This window comes from Tachysurus fulvidraco, chromosome 18 (genome assembly GCF_022655615.1).
Source record: "Tachysurus fulvidraco isolate hzauxx_2018 chromosome 18, HZAU_PFXX_2.0, whole genome shotgun sequence".
Classification (NCBI taxonomy): Eukaryota; Metazoa; Chordata; class Actinopteri; order Siluriformes; family Bagridae; genus Tachysurus; species Tachysurus fulvidraco.
Window position 1 is genome coordinate 9,260,375 of NC_062535.1, and position 13,982 is coordinate 9,274,356.

The window sequence follows — 13,982 nt, forward strand, 5'->3', positions numbered from 1 at the left end:
GTTAGAAGAGTTTCCAGGCTAGACCAATCACGATCGCGTATTTCAGCAGGTCATGAAAGGGGCGGGACTTCCGGTTGAGCACTCACTGTTTGAAGGACACCAGTTCAGTCGGAGAAGAGGTTCAATTCGCAAGGCGAGTAATTTTAATATTTTAAATAATTATTTAAGAAATGGATGTCATTTTTTAATGGTTATAGTTTGTTAAAATGTATTAAATTATGTTAAAGAAGGAAAATAATGCGTAGGATACAGTGCTGTTAGCATGCTAACACGTTAGCATTAGCCGCTAACTGATCAGTATAATATTATGGAGATTTCACATCTTTTTTTTTTATAAGTTATTTTGATAATTTAATAATGAAAGTCGTTGGATTTAAAGACGTTTCCCAGATTATAGAGCTGAAGTGTCTTGTTATAGAGCTGTAGTGTCTTGTGTCTGTGGTGATCTGTGGGTTGTTTGTGTTTGTCTGAAGTTCACAGCTTTAACATTTATTTATCATGTTTTTCCACTTTAGCATCATGGCTGGTCACGACTCCGGGACACACCACCAATTCACAGGCATCGCCAAGTACTTCAACTCCTACACCATCACAGGAAGGAGGAATGTAAGTCATGACCTTCTCCTTCTCCACGTTATTTAATAAAACACTGCAGGACGTCTGTCAGGGTGTGTCTGTGTGTCTGTGTGTGTGTGTGTGTGTGTGGGTGGGTGTGTGTGGGTGGGTGGGTGGGTGGGTGGCGTTAGTACCACAAACATTAGTATGTTCTAATAACAGCATGCCAGAGTGTTGAATTAATTGGTACCACTAGGTACCAATATTAATGATTTTTAGTTATTAATAAATCACTGAGGGGGCACGGTGGCATAGTGGGTAGCACTACATCACACCTCCAGGGTCGGGGTTCGATTCCCGCCTCCGCCTTGTGTTTACGGAGTTTGCATGTTCTCCCTGTGCCTCGGGGGTTTCCTCCCCCGGTCCAAAGACATGCATGGTAGGTTGATTGGCATCTCTGGAAAATTGTCTGTAGTGTGATTGCGTGAGTGAATGAGTGTATGTGTGTGCGATGGGTTGGCACTCCGTCCAGGGTGTGTCCTGCCTTGATGCCCGATGACGCCTGAGGGGCACAGGCTCCCCGTGACCTGAGAAGTTCGGATAAGCGGTAGAAAATGAGTGAGAGAGAGAATAAATCACTGACGTGTAAAAGTCTCATTAGATCACTCACACTTTTTGATTTAAGGGGAGCGGGTGGTCTTTGCCCTGGTGGCATCCTTTTTGATTTAAGGGGAAAGGGTGGTCTTCCCCCTGGTGGCAGGGGGGAAGTGGGTGGTCTTCCCCCTGGTGGCAGGGGGGGAGTGGGTGGTCTTCCCCCTGGTGGCAGGGGGGGAGTGGGTGGTCTTCCCCCTGGTGGACAGACATGAAGCTCAAAGGACAAAGGTCACGTTGATTAACCTAGGATCATAATTGTCTAAGGTTGTTGTGGTTCTTTCTTAATATTTTGGGAAAAAACTACACACTAAGTAACAAATTCTGGGATTAAATGTCCTCTATCCTCAAACCGTCACTGACTTTACCAATACATTGTCAGAGAGTTTGTTACAGTAAATAGTTATTTCAGCAGAGTATTTGGATTAAGGCTTCTTGTAGGGAAATGTTTTCATTAATAATTGCTTTCCTGTACAGTGTGTCTTGGCCACATATGCCAGCATCGCTGCCATTATCCTGTTCTTCAAACTGAAGCCCAAGAAGGAGAAGGCTGTAACAGCGAGCTAATGTATTATAAGGTAGGCTCCTGGCTTATATTTTGAATACTTGATGATAAAAATAGGCCGATTAATCTTTTTTTTTTTTTTTTTTTTCTTCCCCAGCTTTTGTGATTTTTGCTGTACAGGATGAAGATTCGGTAACCGGTTGTCTTGAGTCACAATGTTAAAAATAAAATTATTCCAAACTCAAATATTGAAAAGATGTTTTATTTACACAAGTATAAAAGACTGTACAGTTCAGGACTGTGCCATACAGGCCACAAACCTGTATGGCAGTGAAGTATCAGTGTCTGTAGAACTGATGGAAATACACATGTGGTAAAGTCCATAAGTTTCATTTGCTTCACTTTAATATCCTATTAATAAACATGATGCAGTCGAGCCACACAGGTTCTATGAGCTCTTCTGCAGGCAGTGCTGCATGCTTTGGTGATGGAAGCGGTGCGGCTGTACTGGGATCACTGGGAGGTGTACGCGCCGGCAGCCAGTAGCAGGTTGCGTCTGGTGAAGTGAACGTGGATGACGTGGGTGGATTTGGTCAGATACGTTCCCAGTAATAACTCCTGAGAGTTGTCCGGTAAGTGAATGTGACCCGTGGTTGCTGTGAAATCGTCTGTTTCCACGTCGTCGATGGCTCTGGTGACGTCCCACAGCCGGAGCGTGTTGTCCATGGAGCCTGTAGTGAGTAGAGTACATCGGTGGATTAGATGTTATTCAGACAGCCTAGCTTTCAGCTTCTGCTTGTCCTCCTCAGCTTTATCCATTATGATAATATATATATAAAATCATATGACAGGGATGAATGAAGTACAGAAACGGCACTTTTTTCTGGAATAAACAATTTAAGGGTATTGTTTATTTTCTATTCATGATCTCACAAACCTGGTTAAATGTTCCAGAAACATTTGCGGAAGAGAAAAAAAAAAGGCATTTAATTTTATTTGTTGTAATCCAGCCTGGAATTCTCATTTTCTAGTTATCACAAAGAGATGACGTACTCTGATAGACACACATAAGACCGCACACACACACACCTGAGGCGAGGATCTCGCCATCTCTGCTGAACTTGAGCGCGTAGACTGTGTCGCTGTGACCCTTCAAATCACCAAACATGAGTCCATGGCCAATGTCCCACAGCAGAACCCGGCCGTCGGTTGAACCAGACGCCAGGAACTTCCCGTTGGGTGAGAATGCCAGCGAGTGGACGGGTCCCTACAAGGGGACAAATAATTGAAACAAAATGGTGGTGGAAAAAAAAACAACCCACTGAGGGAGTTTGCACATTCAGGTGGCTAGGACAAGCTGCATTTTTCAATTAAACAATTCTTTGTTTTGGGAGGGAAGCTAGTATAACAAAACTGATAGCAACAAATAACTGGTTGGTTAGTTAGTTAACTATAATAACTATTAAAAAAAAATCAATATTGAAAAGTTTCTTACAATGTAGAAAATGATCTTCTGACCCAAGGCTCTGGGTGATATTTCCCTTAGAGCTCTAGCACACAGCTTGTAGTCATACCTTGTGTCCGGTAAAAATGCGGACGCAGTTGCCGTTCAGGACATCCCAGAGTCGAACGGTGCGATCGGCTGAGCCCGTGGACAAGTAGTTAGAGTTCGGGTGGAAGCGGGTGCAGGTGACGTCAGAGAGATGGCCGGCAAATATACGCAGAGGCTGGTGATGGTCAGTGGCCCATAACCTGCAGAGGAAACAACAAGATCGTTTAATATGGATGATGTACATTTTTTTTAAACATATCTTCTATTAAAATTCACCCCAAATCAGCCTCTCTTACCGTGCCACTCGGTCATGTCCTCCAGACACAAAGTAGTATCCATGTGGAGAGAACTGAGTGTCCCACACTGGATAATTGTGTCCTTTATAAGCTACCAGACAGGTAAAAGTCTGCAAGCTCCACAGCCTGATGGTGCCATCTTCTGAACTTGACAGCAGATAATTCCTGACAGACAAAACGAGAGGAACTGATGTGCGTCAATGTCACAAACACCACCAGGATAATTTGATTCTTGATTGCTGTAGATATAAAAACTAAACCACTTCACGGTGTGTTCTTACTGAAATTATCACCACGATACACTGTTGTGGATCATTTTCCTGTTACAGGAACAGTACGCCCTGTCAGACAGGGTTATTAGCTGCTTCACTAACCTGTCTGGACTGAAGCTGACAGCATACACTGGCCCGCTGTGGCCGTACAGGATCTTGGACTCGCTGGAGGTTTTTTCATCCATTATCCTTTCTAGCACGTCATCTGACTCCTTGTCTATGAGACCGAGTTCTGAAAGAAAGACAATTTAGAGCGAATTATATCCAATATTTCACGATCAAAGATGTGAATCTGATCGGAGCAAAATTATTGTGAGTGAATTGTGACAAGGAGAGATTTAGATCGACGCCAATCGGTCCATCATTAAGAAACTTAAGCTCACCTGCAGAGGATTTGACCTTGCGGAGTTTCTTGGGCGTCACGCTCCAGACGCGCACCGTGGAATCGGCGAAGCCTCCGGCTATCAGACTGGAGTCGTCTGTAATGTCCACAGCTGTCAGACCCTACCATCAGACATCCAACATCATTCCAGCTGCAATGCAGTTCCCCCCTTTCTTATCATGTGTTTAAAGAGTAAAACCTGAAGTCTTGATGAGAATAAATACGATTTCAACTGAATTACATGGATGTTCAGTCAATGGGCCGTATTCAGGAAGATTCTTAGCATCTTAACCTTTAACAGAGCTTTTAAGATCAGACAGTGTTAGGAGACGTGAGGAGGACATATAAGAGGGTTAAGATTTTCTTTAGCAGAGGAGAAAATGACCTAAAGGTGAAGAGGGAGAAGAAATGTACTGTATACAATATTTAATAATGATAGTGAGTTAATAAGATGATACAGATTAGATTGTGTAGGGATTATTTGTCACCGATCATATTAGAGGTAACATCTCAGACACAGTGCAGAAATGACATGTATATATAATTTTCTGCCGCTATGGCTTTTAGAGATAAACCAACTATGCTGAGTTATCCTACATCCAGCTTTAACTGAATGTGCAGTAATACATAATAATGTGCCGTATGATGATGTCACACGATGTCTGCAAACAGATGACTATCACTGTAATCAAACTCCTCAGTGTATTTCTGCTTTTTTTCCTCCATTCACTATTCCTCATATAACATATACATCATTTATCATTTCCTAGATTGTTTTATTTCACCTCACTCCTTTTTAGGACCAACATAACTGCTAATGAAGCCTGACCCTAGACCTGTGAGCTCCTGTGATGGTACCTGGTAAGCGTTGAGGAACGAGTAGAAGCATATGGAGGGCAGAGTTTCGGCACCCAGACGAAGCCTCTTCGTGGCCTCTTTCATGTACATGATTTTGTCCAGTTTATCAGAGTCCTTCAGTTCTGGTAGAGGAATCCTACACAACAAGCCAGTACACAATGATCAGAAGTCCCATTATATTCTGGTTACATCCATTTATGCTGCATTTGGTTGGTGTTTATGAAGAAAATCCAGTCCATCACACAAGATACAGCTGAGGAGTCCCACCTGTTTTGTTGTGGTGCGTTGGGATCCTGCTTCTTGCTTTTTGAACCCATGCTGTCCTTCTTGGGTTTCTTCTTCTTGGGTTTGCCCTCTTCGTTCTCGGCCTCTTCGTCTTCATCGTCGAGAGGGACCTCGATCTCTGGCTCCTTCAGCAACCCGTAGTACACCTGAAAGTGAGTGTTGCAGCCAAAAATGCTTGTTTTTTGTTTGTTTGGGGGTTTTTTTTGCAGAAAACTAATTACATGAACAGGATTCTTCTTTGAAACTCCTACCAGTAAAGACAGACATAATTACTTTCTATTATATCTGTTCTAATGTTTGACGCACGTGATCGGGAGACGGCTTTGGATGAACACGTCATGGCTCAAATCTCTCTCTCTCTCTTTTTTATATTGCTCAATCCTGATTGTCAAGAGACACCAAAGATCTCTATAATTTCAACCTAACTTCATGCAGGAATAATCATCAAATGCCTTTTAAGGCTGAGATAAATAGGTGTGTCTCAATGAATTACTATTTGGAACTAAATTACATGGAAACTGGTATCACATTTTGAACTTCTGAAATATTTGGTGAGCGTGTTGTAATATTTATTTCTGTTATTTATTTATATTATCATGCACTGTGCCTTATAAAAACAAGGCAAACAAATAATCTGATAACATACACAATCTGAGAATTATTACCAATCATATGTACTATTATAAATAATAACATTCCCATGTTAATTCCCATGCCATTAAATAATGGCATTCCCATGACTCACCTTAGCTTTGTTGGCCTCTCGGACTGCTTCTCCAGCCAGGCTGCCGGACGTGCTGTCGATCTGAGTCTTGCTGCGTGGCATGCCATCGAAGATGTCGATGTAAAGGTGCTCCTGGATGATGTTCCAGATCTGGTTGTTCTGCCGCTCCTGAAGGTGCCGCTTCAGCAGCTGGTAGGAGTCGCGGGAAATCCGCAGCACGAAGCGACTCGTGCGGAAATCCAGCAGAGTCTCGTTGCCCTTCATGTGCGCCTTCTTGGTGAGGCCGGAGAGCACGTGCAGGTCGTCGTGGTAGTAGCATTCCTGGTCACCGCTGAACCTGAAACGGACGACTGGGATGAGACACGGGAAAATAGGTGACAGATGTTTTTGCCACATTCACATACATGATCTGACAAACTAGAAACTTTGTTAGATGAGAATAAGAATCGCACTTGTTTGTTTTTCCTTAGTCTGCATGAACAGACGTAATTAAATAGTATATATACGCTATTGTTCTATAACACCGGCTACCACACAACACCACTGATTAACATGAGTTTTTACTTGCTTAGTGGTCTAGATAACAGACGGATGATGTGTTCACCTCTGCACAAGTACATGATGTCACGTAGTGAACCTTAAGATGAGATTCTGTTCATTTTTCTTTCTAAAATTAATCTGTTTAATCTCTGTTTGAACAGCTGGTGATATGACGTCCATCCATGAACTAAGCAGAAAGAAATTTCTCTCATCTAAGTAACTGTGTATTTTGGACATTTCATTTCCAGACTCACTTTTCGAAAAACGCCTTCGCTTCAGTTTCATGGTTGTTGTAAACCAGCTCCAGGTACATGTGCACGAAGAGCGGGTAGAAGAGCTGCGACAGCTCGGCCCTGTGGCAGTCCAGCACAGACTCGATGAACTTCTTCAGCCCGCTGTAGTACACCTGATACAACGAAGGATCCCCCTGCTGACTGTATGCCGAGAGGACGACGCTGACATCTGGCTGGTCGTCTCCACCTAAAATAACCATTCAGACGTTTGTTCTCTTTAACAGGCTGAACGTCAGATTTACTTCTCAAACAAAATGATCCCAAAACAACAATCTTAGGATGTATTAATGTGATAGTGTATTAGAATCAGTCCTGATTCACTGGATCCAAACTGTATCAGATTCTATTTATCAATCCAACCCACTGATGTGTTAGTTGCCCTTGAACCTCTGACATGAACTCAAACCTTGAGTATTTGTTTATTTACGCTTTTTTTATAACTGAAAAAATAAATAAATCAGTTTTTCGCTGTTATGATTTACATCTCTGGTATTTAGCAGACACCTTGATCCAGAATAACTTACAATGTATTTACATTTATACAACTGAGCAACTGAGAGGGTTGTTAAGGGCTTTGTTTGGACGTGGGATTCGAACTCATGACCTTCTGGCCAGTCATTAAACACCTTAACGACTTTCTCTGCATCCTGCATACACATATATAACCATGTAGAGCTTCTGCACGACAGCTAGTGCACTGTACGCGTCCAAAAGTGACCTGTTTACACTGTAGAGTGGTGTTTGAATCCCACCTTGATCCAGAGTGACTTACAATTTATTTACTTTTATACACCTGAGCAACTGAGAGGGTTGTTAAGGGCTTCGTTCAGGGGTCTAACAGTGGACGTGGGATTCGAACTCATGACCTTCTGGTCAGTCATCAAACACCTTAAGCACGTTCTCTGCATCCCGTATACACGTATATAAACATGTTGCGCTTCTGCACGACAGCTAGTGCACTGTATGTGTCCAAAAGCGACCTGTTTACACTGTAGTGTAGTGTTTGTGTCCCACCTTTAGCCGGAGCGCCGCTTTGAGCAGACACCCTGCTGAGGAGTGAGCTCGCGTCCCCACAGCCGCTGTTGAGCCCCGGAGCTGCAGCTTCTGCCCCGCGCTCCTCCTCCGGCTCTTCCTGTAAACCCGCCTCGCGCCGCAGAATATCCACCGACTCCGTGAGTTTGTTCCGCTTTAAGAACTGCAGCACGGCGAGTAAAGTCTGCTGCTGCTCCTCTGTCTTCGGTGCTACAGCAGAAGCCGTTGTGGAGCCGTGCAGCGACGTGGGAAGCGTCCCGCTCATTATTCCAGGCAGGTTTGATGCCGACTCGTCGCTCAGAACGTCAGGTTTTGTTTCTTTCTCGCTCTCGATGTCGCTCGGTCCGTCATGAACAGCCGCCATTTTGCCCCGACGCGGTACACAACGTCGACGTGATGACGCAGAAAGAATGGAAAGGACGTCGATTATGTGGCATCTGATTGGTTGCGCTTGGTTATTGTCACGGGTGCGCTTTTTATTTCCGGTCCCGACTTCCGTCCGATTGTTTTTTGTTTTGAAAAAAGGTTTTAAATTCGGATTGAAAAAGTAAATACGTTTTCCGTTTGTTCAGACTATTTATAATATTTGAAGAAAACGAATGTAAAAATATGTTAAATAAATAAATAAAAACACGATTCACCCCACTAAATATTTAACATTTATTTGTAATTATTGTCGTATTATGGAAACAATCATCATATATTTTTGCCAATTAAAAATGATCTATTACAAATAGTATTGTGTGTGTGTTTGTATGTGTGTATGAGTGTGGTTGTATGTGTGTGTATGCATGTGTGTGTGTGTGTGTGTGTTTTTCTTATTTCTCTGTGTTTGTGGTTGTGTATTGTTTGTGCTTTGCTACTGGTCGTTTTGTTTATTAATCTGATCCAAAATGTTTATGTGATCTATTCCTATGACTTTATCACCACAACTTATTTTATAACAATTCTTTTGGTTTATTAATTAGCAAAAAAAAAAAAACCTGGAAAATTAACATTTTAATTTTAAATAAATAATTTAACCTCAACAAACATGTACATGGATGTAAACTACAAAATATTGAACACTTTCGGTGATAATTGGTGTTAAACATCTGTTGGCTTTTTTTTTATTATTATTATTATTTTCATCATATTATGTGCTCATTGTATTATTGTATTAATTTTCTTCTTTTGTTTTGTACATTAGGTTGACATTGTTGTTGTTGTTGTTGTTTTTTTTGATTATCTTAACTTTGTTTAAAATGAAAAATCTTTGCTTTTGCATTTCTTAGCTCCTCCTGCGGAAGGAACAGAAAAAGGATGCAAGGAAAGAAAATAAAACAGGAGAAATCGATATAATATATTTTCCAGATAAGGCATCTTTGCTCACTGAAACATTACTTTAAAGAGACTTAAATGAATTCAGCAAATGATTTATCTGTATTATCCATATACCTGATCTGCCTATACAGACTATCTATTTCACACTGAAGCAAAACATTATTGCATGTAAACATTCCACACTTAGGCTAAATATTGATATTTTATCTTAAACAAGATTAGTAAGACAAGCCATATTACTGAACTGTTAGAATTTTATCCTGGGTCAGGGTCACGATGAATATTGGCGCCTATCATGAGAACATTGTATTTGAAGCAGGCATACACCCTGGCACATTGCACACACACACACACACACACACACACACACACACACACATTGCACACACACACAAACATACATATACACATTGCACACACATACACACATCATGCACGCACGCACACACACATACACACATCATGCACGCACGCACACACACACACACACACACACACACAAATCGCAAACACACACACACACACACACACACACACACACACACACACACACACACACACACATCACACACAAATACACACAAGTGCAAATTAGTGTAGCTAATCCACCTATCACATGTTCTTGTAGGTAGGAGGAAACCAGGGAACCCAGAGGAAACATGGATGTCATATAAAAGTGAACACAGACAGAAAACCAAAACGGCTCAACACTGGGAACCTTGGATGCTTCCCCCTACACCTCTTTATACCCCATTATAAACAACTGTGACATACTTCGTGTAAAATAACACAAGTTTCAAAAAAAGAATATGTACAGGCATAACAAATAACCCAATTCTTTCACACGTTTGTGTTCTAGGACGCACAAAGCTGAGCTGTCAGTCATCAGTTTTGCCGCAACGCCGCCTCTTTCGATTCACTTCAACACTAGAGGTCGGTGTTTCGCCCCGCCCACTTTCACACACGCTCTGCTTGTGATTGGTCTGCGCCTCTACCGTGCGCGTCCACAACGTTCCCGATTCCCGTAACAGTCACTTTGCGCAAAAGCTCGGGTTTTCGTTCACAATTACGCAGTCTTACGCAAACGGCGTTAAGGAGCCTTACGGCCCATTCCGGGCGGAGAAAGAGAGGGGTGAGGAGAGGAGAGGAGAGGAGAGGAGAGGAAAGGAAAGGAAAGGAAAGGAAAGGCAGGAATCAGCCTTTTTTTTATACAGTAACTGGCCTGCTTTAATCTGAAGATTCCCACAAGGCTTTCAGGCAGCTAACTATCGGGATTCATCACCGACAGCGTTTCCGTGTTTATGGATGTTAAAATATGAACGGTTTTTATTCCGCGACTGATATTTTCTCTGTTTTATTTTATTGAACGCTGGGCAAAGCTCGAACCAGTGGATGGAGCATGGAGCCTGTCGGTGTTAGCACAGCTAGCTAGCTTCATTTGAGGAACATAGTCCGCTACCTCAGTTTATTTAACGTCGAAATACAACGAACTCAAGAAGAAGCTAAGATTAAATTAGCTTTGTTTATCGTTTTAGATTCATTTTTACAAGCCCGTGTTGTGCTCGTATAGCTTGCTCGCTTGCTAGCTAACTAGCCAGCTAACTCGGCTAATACGTTTTTTTTGTCGGTGTGAATTCGTTTATTTTCTCGCGTAGAGCTTCGCCATTACCGTTTTTGCTTGTTTGAGTGACAAATTAATCGCGGTTCGATAAACAAACACACGGGAAGCTTTAAGCGGTAAAATCGTTCAGTTTTGACAGAATTTAGCCGATTAGCACAGAACCGAGAAAGAGGACAAGGCGCAGTCACAAGAACGAGGCGCTGGGAAGAGCTCGTTTGTGCTTTAGGATTAAACCGTTACTAGTAAAAAAAACAAGGAGGAAGAAGAAAGGGAAAACAAATCAAGGAGAAGATTTGGGTAAAATATGTCTGGTCGTCCCAGAACCACGTCTTTTGCAGAAAGCTGCAAACCTGCTGTGCCGCAGCCTTCAGCCTTCGGGAACATGAAAGTCAGCAGTAAGTATCACAATTTCCTAAAAAATCTCAACTGCCTTCCTATCAGTTCTTCTCTAAGTCTGGTTCACTGTAGACTTTCCACCATTCATGTTTGTCAAGTCAGTGATGAGATCCTGAAAATGAAATTTGTCTTTTTTTTTGGGTGTGTTTAGATGTCTTGAGTCTCGAATTGAACGTCCCTTTATGTCTGTCCTGTCACCCTGAGACATACTGTAGGATTGAGATGACTCAAATCTCAGACGTCCATAATTTAGGCAAAGATGTGTTCGTCTGTGATCTGGCAAGTCTCGTCGCTTCTGATCGGACGCAGTGGCTGGAGAGTCGATCGAGCATCCTTTGCTGGTGGAGATCAGGTCTTGTTCTGAGCTGGTGTTAACATCCGGATCTGTATGAGTGTGAATGTGGTGCAAAATGTTTTTAGAGAGACACTCCCGGGCTACGTTTAGACCCTTCGAACGTGATTGTTATCGAGGGCGTACGAGACGTGAGGATGCCAGGCGAAGACTTCTCTGTCTCTGCTGATGTCTTGTAATTGAATCACTTGAGATGGATGTGAAAGGGTTAATTCCAGGTAATCAGACCTGTGACATATCTCAATGTTTAACACACCCGGTATAGTTGGTATGATTCAACACTGACTCATGTTCCAGTCAAGAGGTTCGCTTATTTTGTTCAAATTTGATGTAGAGTGATGAAGGAAATCCAGATTTCCAGTCAGAACCGATAAACCGAATGAAATGGGAATGCAGTATATTGACATGAATTATTATTATTATTTTGCCTGTGGGAATCAGGCCAAAGCCACCGCCTGTATCCGATATACTGAGAATGCTCTGGGATTTTGTCTAATTTTGCCTTCTAGAATATCAGTGTTACAGTGCCTAAAATAATATCGATAATAACAAACAATATAACACACACCCGATGCATATTCACAGGTCGGGCCGGTGCAGGATAACAGCTCGAGCTCCTCAGGGACTTTCTGACTGGTGTCTGGTTGCTTGGAGAGATTGAGGATTGTCTGTGTAGCGATGTACTTTTCTGCACTAAAGCAGAGCTGCAGCCATAATGTGGATTAGGAGATGTAGAAATAATTGATTTTACATTTTAAATGCTTTGTGTGGGGAACATAGAGTGGAGAGGGTAATGTGCCAGAGTGTCTTGATGCTTTTTTTTTTCTCTCCCACCTTGTTGGATGAACTGTGTTTGACTTTTGTCCTTATGTCATAGTGTGTCTGTGTGTGCGTGCGTGCGGGGGAGATGCATTTTAGGAAGAACAGGTCAGTGAATTGAGTCAATAGCTTTGTCCTAACTGACCTTCAAATCCTGCCCCAGGGCCCTATTATTAACAGACTTGGCATGGTACATGAGACATGTTCTGCAGCTGTTTGATTTCCAGCCTTTGAGTAAAGCGTTTTGTAATTGCACCAGGGGACATGGCTTTAGGTTCTTGGTTTCAGTTTTGGGTGTTAAGTTTTATTTACAGTAGTAAATATTTTATTAATATACAAACACCTTATAAGGCTGGGATTCTAATATTTTTGGAAATGGTATCAGCCATCATCTGGCAGAAGCAGTATTTAAGTAGCTTGAACTGAGGGCTTCAAAATGTAGTGTAACAAAGCTGATGAGTGTATTTTAAAAAAATCAATCAATCTATGAGGTCATCACAAGGTGAGAGACGTTAGGAACGAAAGCCAAGCGTTCAGACTTTCATCAATTCTCAAAACCATTTTATGTACATTCTCTGGTCTGATTAGTGAATTGAAATGACTCATGACAACAGAAGTCAAAAAAAATGTATACACATGATAAATTCAAGTCTCGTCTCATTTGCTTATGTGCACTAATCAAATCTGGTAACAAGCCCGAATCTGCTGTGAAACAGAACACAAGCCCTTACAACGTTAACGGTTTAATTAAACAGAAAAAGCTGTTAGCCGCTTATCTAGAGCCTTATAAACAAGACATTTGACACAATTAAAGAGTCAGAATTTTTACCTGACTACCCCGGCTTTAATAACAGCTATTGCTGTATGGAGCCCTGGTCATCACCTTCTTCGAGTGATTCTAATAGGCACGTTACAAGTCCACAGACCCGTATGTTTAAATGATTGATTATAAGTTGCAGTAGACTGGAAATGCTCTACTTCGAATGCCCGACAGCGATGTAGTGCAGGCAGACTCTGCACATGGCTTGGAATAATGCAGAAATCCCACTGATCTTTATTATGGCTTAATCAGCCTCCTCTGATACGGCGGCGGTCGCCGTCTGGCGCAGGTCGTCAGCAGATCAGCAAGCTCTTTCAGCTCTAATGTGTGCGGAAAGGAGGAAAGGCTGCCAAAGCCTGTTGCCTTCGATTAGAGTGTCTTAATATTCCACATTTCCAACGGAAAAGCATTTCCGTGTAAGACCGATCAGGGGGATGTAACACATGAGCATAATTTCCAAATCCAGGCCTTACATTGTTTTAATATTACAGCTGACCAATCAGCAGTGTCTCTTTAAATTAGGTATCACATGTAGATCCAGCTTGGATTTTAAGATCTAAGAGCTATTACGTAGTGGTTAGACACTAGGATTTCTTAAAATAAACCTTGGCAAGCTACAACTATCCAGATTTGGTGTTCACTGTAGCTTCAGGTTCTTGTTCCTGGTTGAAAAGACTAACTCTGGTTTTGTCTTCTGCTTTTTTTA

General features: G+C 42.1%; 3 protein-coding genes across 3 annotated transcripts in view; 2 read left to right on the forward strand and 1 right to left on the reverse strand.

The window, feature by feature from the left end:
- The first annotated feature begins 6 nt into the window (after window positions 1-6).
- Window positions 7-1,957, forward strand: atp5md (ATP synthase membrane subunit k). Its single transcript, XM_027156633.2, has 4 exons — window positions 7-133; window positions 516-606; window positions 1,684-1,784; window positions 1,869-1,957. Exons 2-3 carry the CDS (start codon window positions 520-522, stop codon window positions 1,771-1,773), a joined length of 177 nt encoding a protein of 58 aa, XP_027012434.1. The 5' UTR covers window positions 7-133; window positions 516-519; the 3' UTR covers window positions 1,774-1,784; window positions 1,869-1,957.
- Window positions 1,958-8,388, reverse strand: taf5 (TAF5 RNA polymerase II, TATA box binding protein (TBP)-associated factor). Its single transcript, XM_027156629.2, has 11 exons — window positions 7,928-8,388; window positions 6,875-7,100; window positions 6,102-6,417; window positions 5,339-5,502; window positions 5,072-5,207; window positions 4,215-4,335; window positions 3,934-4,063; window positions 3,560-3,724; window positions 3,286-3,463; window positions 2,801-2,978; window positions 1,958-2,442 (listed from the first exon to the last, which is right to left on the reverse strand). The coding sequence occupies exons 1-11, from the start codon at window positions 8,307-8,309 to the stop codon at window positions 2,225-2,227; spliced, it is 2,214 nt and encodes a 737-aa protein (XP_027012430.1). The 5' UTR covers window positions 8,310-8,388; the 3' UTR covers window positions 1,958-2,224.
- A 1,927-nt stretch (window positions 8,389-10,315) lies between these two features.
- The window catches only part of gsk3bb (glycogen synthase kinase 3 beta, genome duplicate b), a 30,544-nt gene continuing 26,877 nt past the window's right edge, over window positions 10,316-13,982 (forward strand). Inside the window, exon 1 of the mRNA XM_027156223.2 lies at window positions 10,316-11,284. Coding sequence (XP_027012024.1) covers window positions 11,194-11,284 — 91 coding nt within the window. The 5' untranslated portion in view covers window positions 10,316-11,193. The remainder of the gene's footprint in view (window positions 11,285-13,982) is intronic.